Raw genomic sequence first — 24,974 nt, 5'->3', positions numbered from 1 at the left:
TATGCTGAAACGACAAAAATTGACATTTTTGTATAGTACTTATTATTTCTAATTGCCATTTTGATTTAGGTGATTAATTGTGGAGTATATTACTAATATAAATTTGCCAGTTATTCCACAAGAAATATGAACATGCTCTGAATATCGTCATGATCTCTCACCATGACAGAGCTTCCCTGCGGGGCCGGTCCTCTTCCTGCATGACCAGTCTTCTAAGCTGACTCTCCTCCTCTAAACAAACACATGCACACACAAACACACCTTCCATATTTGATTTGTGACCAAATAATGTCTTCTGCCCTTGTTTCTATACACTCAAGAGGTAATAGTCTGTGTGTAAACAAAATATTTTTACCACATGGGTTTCCTTCTACATCATCCAGTAGATTGGCAGTGGAGTTGGCAGTGCCCAGTCTGAGAGACTGTTAAGGCACACACTGTTATTAATATACTGAACAGCAACACCAGGGTGGGGCTCACCAGAGTGCTTTACAAGTCATGCATTACAATCATTTCCATTAAAGTAAAGTTTTACAAATAACAGTACAGTAACAAAACTAAGGGTAGACTTATAAGGCTAGATTTATGTAACATCCCAGTAACACCCATTTGCTTAACTATATGCTGATATGTTGCCAGTCAGGTAGTGGCAGTTTAACAACTTAACAGGTTCCCATGGCCAGAGGCAGAACAGTGTGGAGGTTTTATATAATTTTTATGTTAATGACCAGTCTTTTTGTATTTATATTGTTCATTTGCTATAACTGTGTGTATAAAATGTGGGGGATTTCCTAATTTAGTTTATTTCCTAATAAACAAAAAGGAGAAAAATGTAACAAACACTGAATACACAACTGTTTCTGTTCATACCATATCGGATTAATTTTGGTCTGTTTCTGTGCATTTCCTAGAGCTTTGTGCAGGTAGGTGGACTGTCTATTCAAGGCTGCCCCTACGTGTAAATGAATGTGTGATTGTATGTCTGCATGGTCCTCTGCGATGGACCAGCTCAGCATTCCTGAACATGTTGTTGGATCTGTAACCCTGACCAAGATGTGGTGTGTACTGATGCAAAAAACCAGACATATTTTTTATATTATTTAATCATCCTACAGATTTGTATTTGGAATCAGTTTTTTAAAGGATATGACTGATGTCGCAGGAGGGTCCTCCTTTTAGCCTTCCTTCGTTTTGTCTTCTCTGAAAACCCTTTGGCAATCTCAAATAGTTTCTTCCTGGTTGCTGTGGAAGTGATGTTTTTGCATTACATTATAAAAAATGGATCATACTGTACTTTATAATTTTTTTTTTGTGTTCTCCTGGGCCAGAAAAGAAATGCCTTACATTTTCCCATGTGCTTCAGTTTGTCTCTGAACTGAGCGTCATCTGATACTACTGTGCATGCCTCAAATGATCCAGGGGTGTAGTGGTTACCTGTAAATGTGGATAACATGCAATGTCACTATGTTTAAATATGATATGTTTATGTTTAAATATGATATGTGTTTAAGGATGATATGTCACGTATTAATAAAAGTACACAAATCCATTCACTGGTGTAGGATATTTACCTGTGGAGTTACCAGCTGACTTAGATTTCTTTGATTCATATTTTAGGCGATCTAAAAAAAAAGACAAGATGCATGTTGTGTTAGAAATAAACAGGAAAATAATTGTTTTGTTGTTCTGAAAAAAAAAAATCATGCCTTTTTTTTTTAGTGAAATCTGTGACAAAAAAAAAAAAAAAAAAAAACACTTTCAAGGCTCTAACTCAGATATACACAGATATATACTGTACAGTTCCAGTCCAATGTTTCAACACATCCAATAATTCAATGTTTTTCGTTTAGTGATGCGTTTTCTACATTCTAGAATGATACTTGGGATTTCAAAACTATGAAATGGCATGTATGGAATTAGGTATCTAAGTAACAACAACAACAGTCTAAGACACAAAGGTCAACTATTCTGGAATAGTTCATGCAACAACAGTATTTTCCAGTGCATTTGCAAAACCCATCAAACACCATGATGAAACAAATACCCTCCCAGCAAAGCAAAAGCAGAACCAGGGAAGAAGTTCATTTAGAGTTACCAGCCTCAAAAATCACCAATTAACAAACAACACTTCAGATTAGAGCAGTTACAAGGAATAAGTAGCAGATACATCTTAGTATCAAGTGTTTAAAGAAGATTTTGGAATATTTTAGATGCCTTCAGCATTGTTTTACAATGTAGTTAAAAAAAAAAAAAAAGCAGGAAATACCACCGAGTTACAAGGTGTGTCCAAACTTTTGCCTGGTAGTGTAACCTGCACTGCTAAATGAAAAACACTATTAAATAAACCAGCATGCATGTACATGCATGTAAATTATTTAAGGTATAGTAAGTAAGGGATTCAAACTGTTTCATAGTTTGCTTTTAATGGAACTGAAGGCTGATACTGGCCCTAAAACACTGGATTCAGATGGGATTAGATTTTTCATACTGAGCCTTTCTGATTCACTAACATGTTTTGTGCTAAAAAGGGTATGAATAAGACAGATATCGTTTTCGAACCTATTTTAATCCATGTTGCCCTCATGCCTGTGATGTTTTAGATAAATGAGGACGTCAGAAAGTTGATACTTACAGGGATACTGTGTTATAGCTAGTTATAAGCGGATATTCTGTAATGTCTGGATTATATAAACAACAAAGAAGAGATGAGACGTTTTAATTAAAATCATTTGAAAGAAAAGTTGATCGCATATATTATATGCATATAGTATATGAATAGACACTCTTCACACTGAGCTGAGACCATCCAATTCAAAGGCGGACTGAATAAGGATCAGCTGAGATTATTTGTTATTTTTTAGTCTTCAATTAATAGATCACCAAGCTTAATATATTTTTAAAGTTCAAATATGGACCAAACCTTAGTAGCAATTGCTTGTACTGTATTTGTATTCATTACTATGTCCATGCAGTGGTGTGTATGATGTACCTATGAATCAAAATACCTCGACTGATTTCACAGAGACAATCCTAAAATGCGATGAAATGCATTGTTAGCTTGGTATGGAATTTTTTTTTCCGGCTATGTACTATTTCCTCAAGCTGACACAGTGTACACAAACAGAACAGCATCCGCAGTGCACAGGTTAACTGTTTCTGTGTTATCTGAGTTGTCCTCATAGATTTGGACTATTGGACTCTCCCCATCTTGCTCCATTCTTAGACTTGTCCAAATATATCTCCTATTGGCTGACAGATGGCTATGTCACAGTATGATCTTTTGAGAGTACAGTAAACTGTAGTGAACCTTGTAAACATTAACACGTGTTTACTATCCCACATTGTCCTTTATACAAATCAGAAAAAAAGCAGTCTTATACTGTACACATCACAAGACCATGCACCTCGTTCCAGTGCGACGAGAAACTCGCGATTGCGCTGCAGCTCCTTCATGAACTCCTCGTTCTGGAGAAAGAGAGCGATGCGCTCATCTTCCAGGTACTGTTTGGATTTGCGTTCCTGCTCAGATACTGTAGCAACACTGGTAGCCTGCTGACCCAACGATGCCAGGGAGGACGATGGTTTATCCATGCTGCTTTGAGAGCTCTAAAGGAAGAAAATGTTCACAGAGACACAATACAGAATGGGACAGCTTAGGAAATCATTAAAGGGAAGGTGCTGTCCTTACAAAATGCAATAATAAAGAACCCATCAAATAAAGCACTATGAACTATTTATGAGGTAACAGTCCAATTCTGCACCTTTATACTGTCTGCCTGTTGGGGCAAGATTCGAAGGAAGTCATCAGGCAGGTTGCCAAGTAACGGTGGGTTCCAGTTCCTGTAACTCCGTGTGTGCTGCTGTCCAGCAGAGGGCTGCGGTTCAAATCTGCAACATTTCATTGACGTGAATTTTACATCAGGATTTCAAAAGAATTCCTTAACATTCAAGCCATAATGTATTTAAAATTGAGCTTCCTACTTTTAATAACTAAAATAATTGACAATGCTAACTAACACAAATAAAGCGGGGGTTTCCATAGCATACCTGGCAGAGAAGGGAAACAACAACTTCTTTCATGACCTGATCTTTTTCACAAACTTGTGACAAGCTGACTTTCTCTGAGTCAGCAAACGAGAGCGTCATACGCTCTGACAAGGGAAGTGCTTAAATTAACTACGGCTAACTATGGTTAGGCAGCTTAGAATAGCTTCAGCAAAAGGGTTTACAAAGAGATGTTTGAAAAGTTCTACCTATTTAAACCTCGCAATAATGAAGTAATGGTGAAATTAATGGTCTAATTTTAGGCACATTTTAACATAAATAACAGCATAAAAAGAAATATATAAAATAAATATATTCAAGTATTTTTATTTAATTATTAAGCTGGCACCTTTCAGCAGGTCTTATCTCATATATTACTTACAACAGCAATCATTTCTTTGTCACTGCGCATGTATGAAAGATACTTCTGTGCTAACTAGAACCAGCCGAACACCAGGGGGCATCAGTGGGGAAAGAGCAGGAGATAACTGAGTATAGTGTTAACTATCCCCATTACACGCAGAGCCAAAACAATTTTATCATTTGATTCTGGAATCTGGAGAACTACAACATACAGTTGCTTACAATACTGCTCATGATCCATGCAATGACTATTTATTTGTTTAAGGTCTATGCATTTATTTCTTTTTACCTAGGGGGTGGTGTGGGCGGGGCATTGGGATATTTCCTGTCATATATGTGCATGTCATATGTGGGTGGAGAGTAGACTGGAGGTGGCTCTTCGTCTGAGCTGTCTGGTTCGAGGGTCCTCTCCAGAATCTGACACAGATGAAACATGAAAAGGATACACCATTAAATTTCATCAAGGTTGACCTTCGAAATTAACTTATTAAACCTCCATAACTAAATCATTACTCGGATGCATGTACTAATGTAATAAGCTCTCATTTCTAATGTCCTTACGTTCTAATTTTAACATCATTAAATTGTCAGAGGCTGAAAATATATTCCACGGGACAAACCACGTGATTTTAATCATGGCTTAATGGCTTCATGAAACTATAATTGATGAAAGATGAAATATGTAAGCATGAAAAAAAAAAAAAGGTAGAGCTAGAAACTGGCTTCAGGATAAATTCAAGTGTAAAACCTCTATCTGTACCAGCAAAGTCTCAAAGTGCTGTATGCTCCCAATTAGGGAAAATAGTATATTATATATATATATATATATATATATATATATATATATATATATATATATATATATATATATATAAAATATAAAAATGAAAAATACACACACACACACACACACACACATACATTATATATATATTTCAATCCCCAGATTTTTCACACGCTTGTGGTGATATGAAGTTCAGTAGAATATTGAGGTAAAAGCACAAGCTGCATGTGTCCTAATTATAAGCTTAAACTTGTCCATATTTAAATAACGTCACACGTACTAATACTTCACTATTTACTAAAAATCAATTTGTAGGGAATGTGCAAGTTAAAAATACAGGTGTGTTAACATTTGTCTTCATGTTAAATGAAATTCAACCACACTACCCTTGTTTTTATTTTTTTGAAATTATAGCCTATTTGGACAGGTTTAGATTTACATGAACTTTACATTTAGACTCACGCTTCTGGGGCTTTTGGAGAATGTACTAAATTCAAGCACAGATATGGTTTACATACAATATTGAATTAACAGAAAACCTTACTAAAAACTGCATAAGTTTTTTATGCGTCTTCCAGCATGCACGTTGTTATTATTTTTAAAAAGTGTTCCAGCACGGGCTTGAATTCCTATAGAAAAAATATTCAGTTTCAATTTAACATACGACACATAAGCGTTTCAATGTTTCTATCTGACTTAACCTCAGGTGGGTTATGGCCAAGTGATCTACCGATGATCTAACAACCTATGAATATAAGCACAGCTGTGATGTGGCCGTGGGAAAGATGGCGCAGGCCAAGTTCCGGAGCGTGTAGAGTCAGCCTCGAGTGAGATTACAATACAACACATATAATTCAGCAGCTGGTGGAACTAACTAACCGCAAAAGGAGAAGCTGGCGACTGACAGTTAGTGTAATTAACAAGGGTGAAAGCAGCGTTCAATTCTTACCGGTACTACAGTATGTAGTCAAACAGTGAGGAGGATAAACCATGGAGGTGGTAGACGATCCTGTAAATCTTTATTAAATTGCTTTTTATAAATCTGCTGTACAATATCATCTCTGTTAACTTCTGGGTTCTGGGGTTAAATCCCAAATAGCATTATATCTAAAAGCTAGTGAGGCACAGTCACACGTTCCACACAGCAAGTAGTGCCCTGGCTAGAAATGGACCTGGGATCCAGCTTTGTGTTGGAATCTAGTTAACCTTAAAGCTCGCCTTAGGTGTAAATAAAACAACTTTTCATTCAGAAAGACTTAGAAACAGTAATTAAGGAGACAATGTTTTTTTAAATACATAATTATATTACCGGATGTGTTTTTTTGCTGGAACTGTATCTGTGCCTGTTTTTGTGTGTGAGTTTTGAAAGGCAGCTGCTCTCTCCGCAGTATTACTTTTACTTTTAACGGTTATAAAAAAACCTGTGATGTAGAGTGATACATATAGTTCAATATCCCAGTGCTGTTATTGTCTATTATCAACATTCACGGAATGCCTCTTGTCTAGATGAGTTGACAGATAAAACAAACAAAAAAAAATTAGTTTGTATTAGGATGAGGTGCACATAAATATACAAAAAACCTTTGTTGTGACAACCATGTGTATATTTATACATAACCATCTGTAATTTATACAGAGTTATACTTGATCATAATCAACAGATGTTCTTCAGAAATCTTTAAAAAAAAAAAAAAAAAAAAGGTGGGTAATAAAAGACATCCTTACAATTCTGGACGTTTTATTGGATAGTGATAAATATTGCTAAAAATGTAGAAATGCAATGGCATTAATTTTTTTCAATTTGTACTTTTAATCAGGTAAAGTATTATTTTAGAAGGAAAATGATATGCAAGGATGGTGAATATACAGTTAACACAAACCTGACTTGTGTGGCATGAGAGGGAAATATAGACTAACAATGTATAGAGTGTGTTTTGTTACCTCGGGAGGTATGCTGTCATCAGAGTCCGAGCTGTCATCTGAACCATTGTCATCGATGCTCATCTGTAGAAGCTGGTCAATGGTGGCATCTACAGCCCCTTTGTTTGAGCGCAGCACACACTCGATCACCTCATAGTCCATGCTTGGAAACATGGTCTTAAAGTCTTCCATGGCCTGGTTGAACTCCAGCCGGCGAACCTGTCGGTTAGGCCTACTGTTGTTCAGTTCTCCTGTGTCCGATCCCCCACCTCCTCCACCTGCTCCCCCTCCTCCGCGAGATCCGCCATTGCTGCTCCGCCCAAATAAACTCGTCATCTTGACCAACTAGGCCACCCGGAGATGATGGCACAAACTCCAACTTTTTTTTAATTTCTTTCTTATATCCACACGTATTCGTCTCTGAACAAGACAGCTTTTCAAACCAATTCACACTTTCATCTCTGCACGATTAGGTTAATCCACTGGGGCAGGAGAAAGCATATTTCTTCCTTTTCTGCTTTTTAAGCTGCATCCAATATAGTAGTAATGAAATCACTTCAAGAAGAAAGAATGGCATTCAACATTTTGTGGCCTATGACTCCAAAAGTTTCCAACAGAGTTGAAACTTCACCAGGATCTAGGAAGGCAGAATGCAAAACAAGATGATTAAGAGAGGAGTCAGCAGAAAATGTACCAAAATTAAACTCTGCCAACATAGTGGATTTCTTTTTTGGGAAATGTTTTGTGTTTTAGTGTCTCACTGGTTTGCTCAAGCGAGTTCATTTTAAGGCTTCCGACTGCAGGACTACAACAAACTGTTACTGAACAGAAGCTCTGCTCTCCAGAGAGCAAAACAGATGGGAAGATAGTAATAAAAAAAAAGCCTTTAATGAGTCACTTTTTGCACAAGCTGATAAAACAGCATGAAAACGCAAGAATGTGCAGATTAATGTCCCTTGGGGAGCATCTCTTTATCGACTCATCCTCTGGAGATTTATAAGGCAACTGGCCTGGCCCAATCAAGCTTGTCCCTTAAATTCACTTAAATGGGAATTTTCAACTAGATATTAAAGAGTCCATGTCAGAATGTGGCTTCCTCAAGCTGCAGGGCAAGAACCAAATGCTTCCTGTGCACATCAATCTCCTATATGCAAAAGCTTAATTCGGCATTTTAAGAACATCACCCTGGCATCCCTGGCATTTTGTAGTCCTGTCCATTGTCCCCTCTTGTACAACAATGGGCAGCGTGATTACCACCCCAATGGACCTATATCACTATTGCTGTAGTTCCATTTTTTTTTGTCCACTAGATGCAATTATAACCATAAAGACATAAGTAGGGTACTAAGTGTGCTGCCCAATTATTGCACAAAATCGGAATCAGCAAGCAATTAACTTAAGATCAGCAAACAGCAGACGGTCAGCCAGAAGAGGTAATTAATGTTTTTGAAGTAATAAAAAAGTACTGATTTCATGAAGTTTAACTTTTGTTGAAAAGGTGATGTAAATGGTTTGGCTCTGCTCCATCCGTCACTGAGGATGAGACAACACTGTACAACAGCTAAATCTGTAGCAAATAGCACTGCTGAGGCAAAAAAAAAAAAAACAGTTGGGGAAAAGGATGCCAGTGAAATAGAACAGACTGTGACTAAATATTACTGGTCAAAGGAAGAAGCAAGTGTTTAGCTGAGGTTACCTTAACCTCAAATAACATTATGCTGACCTACTTTAGCAAGAGGTCTAACGAGACTGTGACATTAAACCTCCAAAGCCTACATTTTAGTGGCACAAACCCAAGTGAAACAAGTGCAGTGATGAGCGCTCTGGTTAGGAAACCACTATGAATAAACCGCACTGTACCATTTCTGTGCAAAAGATTTCCAGTGAATCCAGTAAACATAGTATTGGCCAGTATCTGGATATGTACAAGACCTTCATTTCAGACAGGAAGCCTACATTATGCACTTTACCTTTAAGAGGTTTTTCAGCACAACAGACACAGTATGCAAATGTAATGAACATGTTCGTATTTATTATTCTACACAACTCGATCTGTTATTAAATACCATGCTACAGGCACTGTATATGGCCTGTTTTGTATCAATTATTAACCACATACCGAGACACATCTCGCAAACAAATTTAAGAGACAAAACCAACACCCTTACCAGCACAACAGCACTTTTAGATTACCTGCACTTATCTTATAATTTGCTGAAACAGAATCTCTCTGTTTAAGTCCTATCCACATCCAGAAGAATATTAAAAAGCGTGAGAGCCTGTAGAAGTCCAGTGCAACTTCCTTATAATGTTGTTCTGCTCCCCTCGGCCATTTCAGTCACTTTCTCCACCCTCCCCCAGTACTGGGTAGAGAAATCCCGGCTCTGGGGAAACAATAAGCCAGGCTGAGCCGAAGCCAGGCCCACATGGCACTGCCAGGTCCCAGTGTGCCTTGCCAACCTCATGTTTGTGATGTAAACAGGATGCAAAATTAGAATATGTAGTCAGTGTTTTGAGGTTGAGAGGCAAGCTGTGAGGCAAGCTGCAGTTGCCCAGCCATGCCTCTGACTTGAAAGCTATTTAGAAGTTAAAAGATATTGTCTGTGTTTTTTTTTATGAGCTAATGGCCTCTGAACTGCTTCTAATTAATCATTCTGGTCAGACTGTATGATACCTTCACAAACACACAACAACGCCTTTAAAGTAAAAGGCTACCAAAACTTCAATTTGATTAAATATTATTTAATATTACCAAAAAAAAGAAAAAGAAAAAAAAAGGACGTCACACTTTGAATCTTTTTCCGAAAAATGTGAAGACAGATCTGTAAAGAACTCCTGCGGGCAAAATTAACTTTTGACTTCATCTTCTCTGTTTCAAATATAGAGGTCACAGCTCTTTATCTCTAATAGGTACTTCAACAGAGATGATGCACTCAAGCCCCAGGTCACCTTCAAACAGGAAATGAGAGATGCAGACTGAAATATAAAATGCAGTACATGGCAAAAAGTATGTAGATACCTGAACATCACATCCCAAAAGTGAACCTGTTATATAGGATGCATGTGTGCTGTAGCAATATAATTTCCCTCTGATAAAATAAAGGGGCCAAAAACCTGTTCCAGCATGAAACTACGCCTGAGCACAAAGTGAGATCCATGTGTGCCAAGTTTTTGGGGAAACCTTGGGGGACCTCAACCCCATTGTACAACTTTGAAATGAACTAAAACTTCAGCTGTACCCCAGTCTCTCCCAATATCAGTGTCTGACGTCATTGATGCGCCACTATATACAGTGGGGCAAAAAAGTATTTAGTCAGGCACTAATTGTGCAAGTTCTCCGACTTAAAAAGATGAGAGATGCCTGTAATTTTCATCATGGGTATACCCCAACTAAGAGAGACAAAATAAGAAAAGAAATCCAGAAAATCACATTGTAGGATTTTTAAAGAGTTTATTTGCAAATTATGGTGGAAAATAAGTATTTGGTCAATAACAAAATTGACAAAAATTTATCTCAGTACTTTGTTATATTCCCTTTGTCGGCCATCACAGTGTTTTATGACATATCACTGTTGCTGGTATTTTGGCCCATTCCTTCATGCAGATCTCCTCTAGAGCAGTGATGTTTTGGGGCTGTCGCTGAGTAACACAGACTTTCAACTCCCTCCAAAGATTTTCTATGGGGTTAAGGTCTGGAGACAGGCTAGGCCACTCCAGGACCTTGAAAAGCTTCTTATGAAGCCACTCCTTTGTTGGCCGGACGGTGTATTTGGGATCATTGTCATGCTGAAAGACCCAGCCACGTTTCATCTTTAATGCCCTTGCTGATGGAAGGAGGTTTTTCATCAAAATCTTATGATACATGGCCCCATTTCATTCTTTCCTTTACACGGATCAGTCCCCCTGGTCCCTTTACAGAAAAGCGTCCCTAAAGCATGATGTTTCCACCCCCATGCTTCACAGTAGGTATGGTGTTCTTTGGATGCCACTCTGCATTCTTTCTCCTCCAAACACAAAATTCTATTTCAGTTTCATCTGACCATATGACATTCTCCCAATCCTCTTCTGGATCATCCAAATGCTTTCTAGCAAACTTCAGAAGGGCCTGGACATGTACTGGCTTAAGCAGGGGGACACGTCTGGCACTGCAGGATTTGAGTCCCTGGCGGCTCGCTGCAGGTCATTCACTAGGTCCCCCTGTGTGGTTCTGGGATTTTTGCTCACAGTTCTTGTGATCATTTTGACCGCACGGGCTGAGATCTTGCATGGAGCCCCAGATCGACGGAGATTATCAGTGGTCTTGTATGTCTTCCATTTTCTAATAATTGCTCTCACAGTTGATTTTTTCATACCAAGCTGCTTACCTATTGCAGATTCCTATACCTATTTCCACCCTTTGACAGCTCTTTGATGTTTTGATCTTTGAGTTTGGAGTGTGACTGTTTGAAATTGTGAACAGGTGTCTTTTATACTGATAACAGATGCCATTAACACAGGTAATGAGTGGAGGACAGAGGAGCCTCTTAAAGAAGTTGTCTGTGAAAGCCAGAAATCTTGCTTGTTTGTAGGTAACCAAATACTTGGTAAAAAATACTTATTTTCACTATGTAAAGTATGCAATCATGCCTGTAAATCTTGTGGAAAGCCTTCCCAGAAAAGTGGTGATGATCATCAAGGCAAAGCCAGACTAAATTTGGGATTTTAAAAATTCCTAGATGTAAGATATGGTTTGGTGTCCACAAACATTTGGCCATATAGCAGTGATTGGTGATATGGCCTCTAATCAGTATGATTAACTGAACATTAACCTTGATTATGCTTAATAAATTATTATTTTGTTGTTGTTTTTTTGGCCTCAAAATTCGCTGAAAATATTTGTACTTATACAAAAATGTTCAATATTTAAAGCTGTGAAAAACCACATAGGAAAAATGTAATCAAAAATATCCTTGCATTCTTGTTTCTTTCCCCCACTGAATACAATTTTCTTGCATTGTACAGGTTATATCAATGTACAGCAGTAGGCCTGCATCACATGAGAGAGTTAGCATTTTACATAATCAGCAAACTGAGATTTTAAGAATGCATAAAACCCACTAGTACAAAGAGCATAATTCTACATAGTAGTTTAATTCGGAAAGTGGCACGGTAATGTAGTGGTTAGCACTGTCGCCTTGCACCTCCAGGGTCCGGGTTCGATTCCCGCCCAGGTTCGATTAACATCTCTGTGTTCATGGAGTTTGCATGTTCTCCCCGTGCTTCGTGGGTTTCCTACCAAAGTCAGGCAGATTAGGCTAATTGGCATTTTCAAACTGTACGTAGTGTGTACACTCCGCCTTGTGCCCCAAGTCTCCTGGGATAAGCTTGAGGCTTCCCCAGACCCTGAATACAGGATAAAGCGGTATAGACAATGAGTGAGAGTGAGTGAGTTTAATTCGGAATGTATACACTGCTATTTTTAACAATAGAATGCATAGAATTTTGTCTTGTTAAAATAAAAGAAAATATGAGCTGGTGTTTTCTTTAATCCCTTTAGAGCAAAGCTTTAGCTTCTCCATGTTGCACGTGTCTCTCTTTCCATATAAACTTTAAAACTCACATACAGAATAAACTTCAATAAATTGCATGTACTGTATACTTCTGCTATTGCATATGACCTACATACAAGGTTCCTCTTTTTACACTGTTTTTGCCCAGCAGTGGATCCTTGAAACCTTAAAAAAAAAAAAATTACCCTGTTGGCCGAGTGGTTTTCTGAAATCAGTGTGGTTGGAACACTTTTTAGGGTAGAAAAGTTTGTCTAGTTTGTCAGTGATCTCCATCCCTCCCTGGGAGAATATGATCTCATTTCTAAAAAAAATAAATATTAATTTAGCAGTTGTAGTTTAGTTTCGACTTTCAGGTAGCTGTCTCGAAATTTCACGTAATTTCTCCTTACTGAAAATCAGTATGAATATCAGAAATCCTTTTCATATTCTTTAATATAAAATAATACCAAGCAATCTGATAAGATAACATGAAGTGTCAATCTCAAGAAACGACAGTTTCGAACATTATAATGCAACAGTTTTTTAGAGTTTCATATAGTCAATTAAATGTTACAGAAAAGTATTTGTATGCAAAAAAAAAACATTATATAAGTGGCCACTTTTTAGCCAGAACCCAGCCCCAGCCCCCCTGCTGGATTTTGCATGCAACAAAAGATCAGGTGTGACAGTCATCGGTAAGACTGCGGGTGGTTCTGCAGGATGCTCAGTAAAACACTGATCAGCCATAATATTTCACCCACCTGCCTAATATTGAGTAGGTCGCAAAACAGTGATGCGCTGTATGTTCTGACACCTTTCTATGGGAACCAGCATGAACCTTTTCCTCAATCTGAGCTCTTCTATTGGATCGGACTACATGGCCAGCCATCACTCCACATGTGCATCAGTGAGTCTTCGCCGCCATGACCCTGTTGCCAGTTCATTGGTTTTCCCTCCTTGGATCAATTTAGTATGTCCTGACCACTGCAGCCTGGGAACATCCCATAAGAGCTGCAGTTTTGGAGTTGGCACTGATTGAGTTGTCTAGAACTTGGCCCTACTCACAGTAGCCACATTTTCAATATCTCATAGCTGGAAGTGTGTGGGATATATTAGGCAGCAATTGAACCTTTTTTTTATGAGTTGTGTTGAAAGATGAAAAAAAATGGGCAAGCATAAGGATTTGAGTGACTTTGACAAGGGCCAAATTTTGATGGCTAGAGGACTGTATCAGAACAACTTCAAAACTGCAGGTCTTATGGAATGTTGCTGGTCTGCAGTGGTTAGGAAATACCAAAAGCAATCTAAGGAATGAACTGGCAACAGGGCCATGGGTGACCAAGGCCTACCGATGCACATTGGGAGTAAAGGCTGGACCGTGTAGCCTGATCCAACAGAAACACTAGCGTAGGTCAACTTGATGAAAAGCTAAATGCTGGTTGTGATAGAAATGTGACAGAACACCCCTTTTGGGGGGGGGGGCACTCAATATAGGTGGTTATAATGTTATGGCTGATAGGTGGAGTAGTTAGTTTCCTCATAAAGCTGCGCAAATTGTACCTGACACTAAAGAGGTTTTGAAGCATTGTCACACCAAATAATAATAATTAATTACTATTTACTGAGCTTTATACTTTTTTTAAAAAAAGGCATCCTTGCTCTACAGCAGTCATTTACATGCGCCTATAAATTTTGCACAAGACTGCAACTAAAAGAATGTTGCTCAGGACTTTCCTCCTCGCATGTTCAACCATCCTGTGAGGTGTGCTTCACATGCCTTGGAGGAAGCAAACACTAGTCTTCACCCTTCCTCAGGCGTAGATATGTTGTGATTAGGGAGAGGGTGGGAATTGGCAAATGTCCGAACTAGGAGAGGATAAAGTAAAAATAATAATAATAAAAAAGAATAGCACATAAACAAGTTTCATGTTTGCCGATAAGCCATGGGAAAGGTATGTGGCTAATCAATGGCATGTTAGTTATGGAAGAGGATTACGGCAACCATAAATATGTACTTACTAACTAACTTTTATCTCAGAATTCCTAAGCATGCCTCAGAATTTGGTCAGGATTCTAAAATTAAAGACAGAATTTATAGAAGCCCTTATCCTATTCCGTAGTTATGCAGTTCAACAGTTCTTGCAGAAGTATGAAGCTCTTGATAACTCACTAAAAAGACTCATCAATAATCAAAAGCCTAATGTCAAAAATTATGCACAATGATTTTCAATAGCAAACATTTCAGAACTTTTTGACAATGAATCTGGGTGATTCCATCTCAAATGAACCAGTGGAAGAGAAATTTTCCACCATCACCTCTCAGATTTTGCTGATTTTTTCACCAATTGTTGATATTGCCATGAAAATAAAAACCACCAATTGTTTTGTCCCAACTCCCACTCGTTAAAAAATGGCAGCCATCTTAATTTTTGGCCTCAAAGTGCTTTAAGACATGCCACGCCCCTTTTTGAAATCCTCTTTTCCTAGATAACTCACTTGCTGTATGTCATATGGAGGTGGAACTGGGTATATTTATGTAATTTTTTATGTAGATTCAGATTCTGTAATCAGAATTTGGCTATCTCCTGTGGTTATGGAGATATTTCTGAAAAACAATTTTTTGGGGGTACCCCTTTTCGACCCCCCAGAACCCAAGGTCTGCATGTATATATGTTACTTAAAAAAATAGGGGTTACTTCACATCATCTTATCTTGAAAATAAATAAAAACCAGAGGTGTGTTATGCCCTGTTTTATAGAAATCATCAAAAATGAATTGTCCAGGTTTTGCAAATGTTTTACAATTTGATACACATTTTATATACAGAGAATGTACATGGATCTACACAATAGGCCTTATCTACCAGTAAATGTGTTATTTTATGGTGGTACATGTAAGATACATGTATCACTGTCAAACAGTATCCTGTAACTGAACCATTCAGGTTCATACTGATCAGAAAGTTGAATTATCTCCAACCAACTCCATGAGTGACCTCGCACTCAAGGAACTTGGTGATTGCATCATCTTTTTCTTCGTACTAATTGAGTGTGTTTCATTTATGTTAATTCTTTTACTGAATCTTTCCAATGTAGTTTGTTGTCTTAATCACAATCTGATTACAAAGACTTGATGGCAAAGCTTGTCTGTTCTTTGGATTCTCGTGACTATATGTTGCACAGGCGTAAGCAGTGGCCCCCAATCAAAACTATCTGATTATCTTAATTAGGGAAGGGCAATATGGCCAAAAATATTTATCACGATATATATTTGAACATTTGCGATAACGATATAATTGACGATATGATTGACACGAGACAAAATACTTTACAATTCCAAAACTTTTAGTGCAAAAAAAACCCCATCAACTTATTTTCTATTAACTAGCAGCTGTTTGTATGTGCATTAAAGCTATATAAAATTTTAACAGTGCAAATGCAAATTCCTTGCTGACAATTTAACCAAAAGGCATTTCCAGTGGAAATGCGCTGACATATCCTGAGCATAACCATGTATAATATACACAAAACTTAAAAAGAGTTGCTTTGAAACATAAAACTGCAGTGTGGTAAATAAATAGGTCAAATAATAAAACTCAAAACTCCTGAGTAAAAACAAAACAAGCAAACAAAAAACATGGATAAATTATGCTACGGCTTATGCTTTTGGTTTTTCACGTACTTTAACAGCTTTGTTGTACTCAAACAAGTGCTTCTGCTTTAAATTATAAAAAAAGGTTTGTGGTGTTTCCTCCCTTCGCCACGACGACCCGCTTGCATGTTATGTTCTAAAAAAGATTGTGCTTCGTTGGGTATCTGACGGGCGAAAACCAAACCAGTTCCACACTACTGATGTTGCACCTATTTTACAAACCAATTCTGGTTCATCTGGTTAATATATAATATTAATTGAGTATTGTGAATTAATTTGCAAATATTATATATTTTTATTAAATAAATCACTATTTCTTCAATAGCTTTTTGGTCATGTCACCTGGTGACCCCAAACTAGTACCAATATAATCTCATTAGAGCCCCACACAAGGTACACCTGATTTTATCAGGTGTCTTCATTCATTTTTATTTTATTTTCTATTTAAAAAAAAGCTATTTCTTCAATAGCTTCTAGGTCATATGACCTGGTGACCCCCAAACTGGTACCAAAATAATCAGATCTGAGACCCCCAAGAGGTACACCTCAATTAGGTACAGAAATGTCCTCAATTATTTAATTTAATTTTTTATAAAAAAATAAATAAATAAACGCTGTTTCTTCAAGCTACAGATGCGTTGAAATTAATGAGATCCCTCTTTTTCAACCCAGACATTCTGTAAATGCCACGACGACCCGCTTGCTTGTTATGTTCTACAAAAAATTGTGCTTTGTTGGGTATCTGACGGGCGAAAATCAAACCAGTTCCACACTACTGAAGTTGCACCATTTTTACAAACCAATTCTGGTTCATCAACGATCCGCTTTCGCCCTTCTCATTCTCCGCCGCCGCCATGCTTTTCCCCCATAAAAATGTATGAAAACAAAGGCACTGCGCATGCGCGTTTTACCCCTATTCAATCGCGATATTTCATTTTGCTTATTATTGCCTAACACTGTACTGGTATTACCGTGAAAGGTATAATATGGCCCAGCCCTAATCTTGATGGTATATTTGAAAATGCTGATTTGGACCCAGATGACACTGTTCAGTTCAAGCAGTGGAATCATGAAAGCCATGGCAAAATTTCTGACATGTCTTTGTGTCTGATTTTATTATGAGACTTTGTGAAAAATGTGACTCCTGCACAGCTCATCACTATACAGCCAAGGCCCAAGCTGTTTATTTAAAAGAACTCCAAGAGAAACAGTCTTTGACTAGATATGCATTACAGAAGAATTTAAGGTTACTTTTACTTTAAAAGGAGAAGTATTCTACAGATATTGCAGTACATTTCTGTGTGTCAAATCATAAAATGTTGCAAAACCTGGACAATTCATTTTTAAAGATTTCTATAAAACAAGGCATAACACAACTCTGGTTTTTATTTATTTTCAAGATAAGGTGATGTGAAGTAACCCCTATTTTTTTGAGTGACATATATACATGCAGACCTTGGGTTCTGGGGGGTCGAAAAGGGGTACCCCCAAAAAATGGTTTTTCAGAAATATCTCCATAACCACAAGAGATAGCCAAATTCTGATTGCAGAATCTGAATCTACATGAAACATCACATAAATATACCCAGTTTCATCTCCATATGACATACAGCAAGTGAGTTATCTAAAAAAAAAAAAAAGGATTTCAAAAAGGGGCGTGACACGTCTCGAAGCGCGTCGAGGCCAAAAATCAAGATGGCTGCCATTTTTTAACGAGCGGGAGTTGGGACAAAAAAATTGGGGTTTTTTATTTTCATGCCAATACCAACAATTGGTGAAAAAATCAGCAAAATCTGTGATCATGTGGTGGAACCCACTGGTTGATTTGAGATGGAATCACCCATCTATAATCTATAATCTTTTGTGACATATCCCTGGAACTTCGACTTGTTATTCTCACTGCCGCTCGTTGACAATTTAATACTGGTTTGTGTACAACTCTTAATCTCCATTAATTTTTTAACTGCTTGTAAGGATTAGAGTAACATACCTACAGTTTTGCCTTATTCAGTATATCAACATGTTTGGCTATATACAGTAAGTTTCTTGAAGAGTAAAAACATGTAGCAATATCACAGATTACAAATTTTAAAAGCTCAGCTCAGTGGTAGTGTTCTGCCAAGCACAAAGCCAAGCAGTTAAGGCCGTTTTTAATTATGAGTCATTTCCTGGTTTTTGTTTTGAATAGAAGTATTTACACAATGAATAATTGCAAAAGTAGTTGCAAAGGGAAAATAAGACAAAGCTACAGCACATTGGAGAACATGTTTAAGTTACATCAAACAATAAAGTCACTGAGTGCTAACTAACAGTACAAATACCCAAAGTACTCTGGGGCTTTTGATGGATTCATATGAAGCTCATCAAGCTGTTTGGAACCTGGTATAGAATACTTGGAAGGACTAAATGCAATAAAAAAAAATAATCATCCTAATGTCTCAATCATCTTGAGGCAGCAAATGTAAAACTCAGTCAATTCGCCCAACACTGTGGTCGACCTCTTGCTTACTTTAGACAAAAACCCGGATTTAGTGTGTGTGATGTGAGTTATGGGAAAAGAAGGGAAATAAAGCATCACATCCTGTATGTAGACCAGCAGTGGGCCAAGAGACTTTGCCAGATGTTGAGAGTTTTTAATACCATACAGACGCTGTCAGAAACTTTGTCAATATCACCACTTTACCAATACCCATGGATTTCACAGACCCACAGTGCTTATTTCACTTCCAACATTCAGATTCTAAAGGGTTATGGAAACTAGCATTACAAAACCAGGAAACCTTGATATGTTCTGAAATAATATAAAAGAATGGCGCACAATTGATCGCATAAAACTAACATCACAATACGGACCTGTGAATTTTACGTATACTCTACCAATGATTAAATAATTTGTTTTGTTTCTTTAAACAATTTGAGTTGATAAATATTGGCAAATATCTTATGAGATCATTTGTCCTTTTCCTTGGTGTTAGGCTAGATATGTAGATCTGTAGTAGATTTTGTAGTTAAACATTGCAGTTTAAATTGCATGTAAAAATAATCAATGTGAGTTTTTTGTCAGTTTATGCAGCTGCAATATAAATATTATAAATTAATTCTTATCTGCTGGGATATAAATGGAAGTATATTTCATATATTTGGTGCAACTAAATAGTTAACGATTGAGTAAATTACTTCTCTAAAAATGATTTAGATGTCCAAAATTAGGAAGCCATGAGGAGTGAATTATGATGTCCTCAGTTTTTGTCAAATCGTATTTCACAATTACAGCTCAGTTCTCTGAAGAACAATAATTATATTAGACAATGTTCTTAGCCCTATATATGGATTTTTTTTTTTTTTTTTTTACAAACTTTTGTTTGTACTAATGCTGTTTAACAGCTTTTACATTGATGCCAGGTCTATGTTGCGTGCGACTTCCCAGCTGGGAAAAGCACTCCTGCCTCGTGCTATTGGATCTACAAACAGGCTGTAGATCAGCATGTTTCAACAGCTGTCAAAAACAAAACAGAGTGGATAAGGTCAGTTTTCATACGCCCACATCAGGACACTATGTGTGAAGATGCACTTTTTCAAAGTAGGATGCCACTTACATAATGTCAACATAAGCAGGTTGACTACAGAGCTTCATATTACAATCATAGGACTTTGCTGTTTGAGCAAAGGTGAAAATATATAGCAAAGTTTGTCGAATCAGCAGTGATAAAAACCTATTTAAACATGATGCTACTTTATTAAACTCCCCTTGGCCTTGACCCTAAATTTGCTTGATGTTAAAGACGAAGCTATCTTGAGGAAGCGAGAATTATCATAGACGAGAGGCAGGTCAGCTTGCTAGGCTATTTATTCCACAATGAAAGCAGAAATCATAAGAAAAAGAAACCATCAGCAGGAACAAAGCAGCGAGAGCAAGACACAAGGAGACTAATAGAAACAGGAACCTTACAGAATGTTTATTGCTTTTAATTTGGGCACATTTAGAAATTTCTTTGATCCCTTACAGGATGACTTTCTGAGTGCCAACACATAAAAACAGGACAAGCGAACGTAATACATATGTTACTGCAGAATAACAATAAAATCAACACGTCAACACTAAACAGAAATGGTTGGTCCTTCCTTATTCATCCTGACATGATTGGGACTGTGAATGACCGACTGCAGCGTGCATCAGTCTAAGCGACTGAAAATGCAGAGCTAAGAGATAAGATCCTAAGTGAATCTTTATTCAATCTCAATTTTATCAATGACATTTACACTAATCTGCCATAACTCTAAAACCACTCACATTAAAACCACAGGGGTTTTAGATTCCCCTTTATTCTCTGGTCTCTCAAGCATGGCTCCACTTGACCTCTGGATTCGTGCTGAGGTGTATGTCATAGGGATGTTAGCAGCTTCATTGATTCTACTTTTCTGTCCGGTGCATCCCATGGATGCTCGGTCAAAAACCTTAAAATGTTTTTTTAATTCATCTGGCAGTTTTGTTAGTGTATATATGTAAGTGCATATAATGTTATTTTTGACGTACCGTCAGCTATTCACATTATTATTATTATTATTATTGAGATTGTGAAAACCAAAAACCTACTTAAAGGAAGCTGAATTACTCATAATTACTCCTCTCCACAATAACTAACTTATCATTATATGATTGTTACTAGACTAACTCGATAAACAGCTAATTCTTTACCCTTGTTATACCGTGTGCATGTTGTATAAATCATCAATGATCAGCAGATATTCAATACAGACCCACCATTTCCTGATGCGCGATGGATGTGTGTGGTTTGTTCATTTCTTTTGTACTTATGGGTCATTGTAAAAAGAGCAGTCATAAAGAGAATTGTGAGCTAAACTCATAAATTAAACAGGCTGACTGGGAAAGTTCTTGGAAAAAAGCCGTCAGATTTTCCACACTTTTTTTGACACTTCACACAGACCATGCTGCTCCACTGTATTCACTTGGCATCCGGGCAAAAGCTATCTGACTGCAAAGCAGCACTAAGACAGAACATAATGACATAGTACAGACAAGGCTGAAAGACTGGTGTACTGGTGCACTGCACTCCTGTTTTTGGATCCAGTATCAATCAAGGAGGTGTAAAACATTTGTAAGTTGTAGTGAAACTAACTGGCTGACTGGTGTATTAATAGAAAAAGAACAGAGAAAGCAGAGACACTGACTTACTGGTAGTCCCTCTGTGCCTCTAATCATTATTATTTAAGGAATTGCTTGCAGTGAGTACATTTTGCACATTTTTGAACTAAGGTTCTTACTGTCTGAAGTCCACGGTATTCAGCTTACTTTCCATGCATGTCCTCCATTTCCATGCATTCGTTTACTAATCTTTTTTTATTTAAAAGCTAAGTGAGCCTGTGCACACATTAATCTTAAACTGATGGCAAAAACTGGACCTGAAATGAAGCACATCTTGGTAATGCCCTGGTTCGGTAGGATGAAAAGAGACATCCTAATTATTATTTTGGTGCCAAAACAGAATCCTAACAGAGGTGTAAATAACCATGCTTCTCCTTTCCTATCCTGGAGCCCTTCCAAGACGACACAAATAACTGAATAGGTTAAGCCCAGAAAAAAGATATTACTTAGGAGTAAAGTTAAGGAATTCATTTTAAAGACGATGTCTGAGAATATTACAGGGATGATATTCACACTAAGATTTTACAAATATTTCTCTAGAATTTTACAGGAGAAAAGGAGGATAAACTATAATGAAAAAGAGGAATAAAATATGATCGTAAGGCAAAGGAAAATGACAAACAGGGAAAATAAACAGAAAAAGTGGAAGCAGAAAATATTACATAAGGGAAATGTCTATGCATTTGTGCCAAACAAAAATAAGCAAAACACTTAGAGTAACAATGTTCTTCGTGATAAGACTTTTAAAAAAAAAGGAGAGAGAAACAGCATCATGTGCATGGCAGTGTTGAGCACGTACTCCTTTCCAGGAACTACAATTAGGTCTATATTGGGAGAACACACAGACGCAAACTGATCTTTAGTGAATAGGGAGGTTATCAAAAGGGTTCCACCAACATCCTGTTCCTGCCTAAGGCGTAAGTAGAAAAGTCTTCCTCTATGTCCTGTACTGATTTTTGTTGTGGATGGTATGCAGATAGACCTATAAGTTTCTCTGGAGTCTTCAGCAGCACAAAAAAGAGGGCACTGGCCACACACACAAACATTTAATGGGGAATGGGAGTGGCACCAGCTGTCTCTCTCTGACAAGACTTAAAAAAGACCTCATAAATTTGTAATGCACTTCCCAGATAAAATCCAAGTCGAATGGATTCAACCAAGATTCAAACCAAATTGATTTAAATGGACGTTTATAGCAAGCAAGTCTAATAGAAGTACCACAGAAGTCATTGCAAGATTTTTTGATCACTCTGTTTTAAAAATAAACTCTGAACCTACTTTATAAGAGGTAGATTTTCAGTATAGAGAATTCCTGACAGGAATTATAGTTATGAGATAATAAAGCAAAAAGGTATCACAGACATCACTAGTCTTAATAGATACTGCTTGTACAGTTTGATACTGTTTCAGTATCAAACAACAACAAAAGAAGTGAAAAAGACGAAAACTTTTTTTTTTAACGGTTATCTGTTAGACTGTGATCTGTTAGCTGCAGTAATACACTGGACGATAGCTAGCATTAGCGCCTGACCAGGACAAGGTCTCCACTCCAAACCTCTCCTGACTCCTTGTAGGAGTGCACTACATACGAGTGCACCCGAATGCATTTTGCAGCCTATCTGGGGCGCTTTATATCCAACAGGGATGTGTTTAGGATTTAGCCCAGGGACTGTCGGGAAAAAAAGTGTAGGAGATTCGTGTACAATTTAATACTTAATATAACACCTCCATCGTGCACGGTGTTTATAAAACGGAAAGCGGCACTGGTTAAACTATGCGTGTGTGCCGTTTGTGTTGGTTTTCTCGGGAGCTGATATAAAGCAGCAGAGAGCCATAATGATCCAGGAGGCCCACGATTCGAGTTACGTGAACACATGCAGGACTTCTGCTTCAAAACAGTCGTGTCATAGACAACAAATAAACTATATATATATATATATATATATATATATATATATATATATATATATTTAAAACGCTGTTCAGGTTAATAGTCGGACCTCGGAAAAACAATATTCAGCTTTAACAATGATAACAGGTTGAGAAACCCTGTAAATAAAAATGGTTAGCAAGCTAACATCCAAACACACTGCTACTTACTGAGGGAGCGGGAGAGAGAGAGAGAGCAGCTGGTGAGCGGCACAGCGTCGGCGTTCCAGTCTACCGTGAAAATATTCACAATGAAGCCTCGTTTCCTTCCGCAGAGACAGGGATGGGTTTAAACCATCAGTGATACACACCGACTGTATGTAACGTTAGTTCTTATTGCTCGAGTCCGGCGAGAGCGACATCACAGTGTGTGTGTGTGTGTGTGTGAGAGAGAGAGAATCAAACATAGGAGAAAAGACCGTGGGGGTTAAAATCAGACTTTCAGAGGAACAAAGGAGCAGACAGCTGCCTAGTGGACACACACATCAAATGCATCCCTGTCCCCAAAGTTTTCTCCAAACACTACATCACCGCGAGATATTCTCCTAAAAAAAAACATTAATTCATACATTTCCCTGCATTTCTTTTGAAAAAAAGTCTGGTTGGTCATACATGTTGCAAACTTGACCCTTGTGTAATTTTAACCCTCTGTACACACACTCCTCTGGTCTCAACGGGGATGAAAAATTACCCGCCTTCAGGAAATTAATTTTAACCTCCAAATCTCTACAAAGGTGAGTAAAAAATGATCCGTTTTTGGAAACGATAAATGGGCAGCCCTGGGGCTTAGTGGTTAGCACTTTCCCCTTGCACATCCAGGGTCTGGATTCCATTCCCACCTAAGGGTGTGTGTGCCTGGAGTTTACATATTATCCCTGTGCTTGGTGGGTTTCCTCCGGGTACTTCTGGGTTTTCTCCCACATTGCAGATTATCTTTGTCCCCGTGGGGCTGCTTTCAGAGAACCAAACAGGTAAAAGTTGATGGGGTGACAGCAGTCCTCTGCCTTTAATCCAAAGTTTAGGCTTTGTTGTTTCGGCACCAGGTACACCCTTCGACCACAAGAAAAACTAATCGCTGCATGCTGCTCTTCTTTAGTGCAAATCATAAGTTGGGCAACCATTTGTTGCCCACACCGCAGTTACAAATAAATTGATGTCATTTGTTCACACCTGCAGAATAGCCTTGGACGGAAAGCGCTGATGGCCAACAGGAGTTTTAATATAACCAGATAACATTTATTGACTCATCCTCATATTTTGCAACAAAACAAGGTTTTAACAGTACAATATGGTTTCTCAAATGTTTTAATACACTAAACAAAATCCCACACATTCTTATTTAAAAAAATCTTCAAAACATTAAACTAATTATTAAAATGTGTACAATAATATTCAGTCTATTTTTGCTTTACATTCCAGAACGTTCCTCTCACTGGACAGTTTAGGTCCAGGATGATGTTCTTTAAAGGGCTAAAGTTCTTTACAAGCTTGTTTTCCTGTTATTATAGTTTGCATTGTTTAATCCCAAGAGACCAGTCATAAAAAAAAGACTAACACCTATAAGAAACCAACAGTAAATTTATATTATGTT

The 24,974-nt window shown here is 37.6% G+C and overlaps 1 protein-coding gene across 2 annotated transcripts in view; it reads right to left on the bottom strand.

Moving 5' to 3' along the window:
* cuedc1b (CUE domain containing 1b) overlaps positions 1-23,787 on the bottom strand; it is a 28,517-nt gene extending 4,730 nt beyond the window's left edge. The window contains exons 1-10 of one of the 2 annotated variants that reach the window (XM_053506960.1): positions 23,555-23,787; positions 7,133-7,748; positions 4,697-4,824; positions 3,762-3,888; positions 3,405-3,606; positions 1,572-1,622; positions 1,345-1,434; positions 1,149-1,242; positions 356-414; positions 162-231 (exon numbers count right to left, since the gene is read on the bottom strand). In XM_053506960.1, the coding sequence (XP_053362935.1) occupies positions 162-231; positions 356-414; positions 1,149-1,242; positions 1,345-1,434; positions 1,572-1,622; positions 3,405-3,606; positions 3,762-3,888; positions 4,697-4,824; positions 7,133-7,447 (1,136 nt within the window). In that variant the 5' untranslated portion in view covers positions 7,448-7,748; positions 23,555-23,787. Of the gene's footprint in view, positions 1-161; positions 232-355; positions 415-1,148; positions 1,243-1,344; positions 1,435-1,571; positions 1,623-3,404; positions 3,607-3,761; positions 3,889-4,696; positions 4,825-7,132; positions 7,749-9,304; positions 9,413-23,554 lie in introns of those variants that run through there. The other variant, XM_053506961.1, reaches the window with a different exon arrangement.
* Positions 23,788-24,974: the final 1,187 nt, after the last annotated feature.

This window comes from Clarias gariepinus, chromosome 11 (genome assembly GCF_024256425.1).
Source record: "Clarias gariepinus isolate MV-2021 ecotype Netherlands chromosome 11, CGAR_prim_01v2, whole genome shotgun sequence".
Lineage (NCBI taxonomy): Eukaryota > Metazoa > Chordata > Actinopteri > Siluriformes > Clariidae > Clarias > Clarias gariepinus.
The sequence above is the reverse complement of the archived record's forward strand: the minus strand, read 5'-3'. Positions and strand labels throughout refer to the sequence as shown.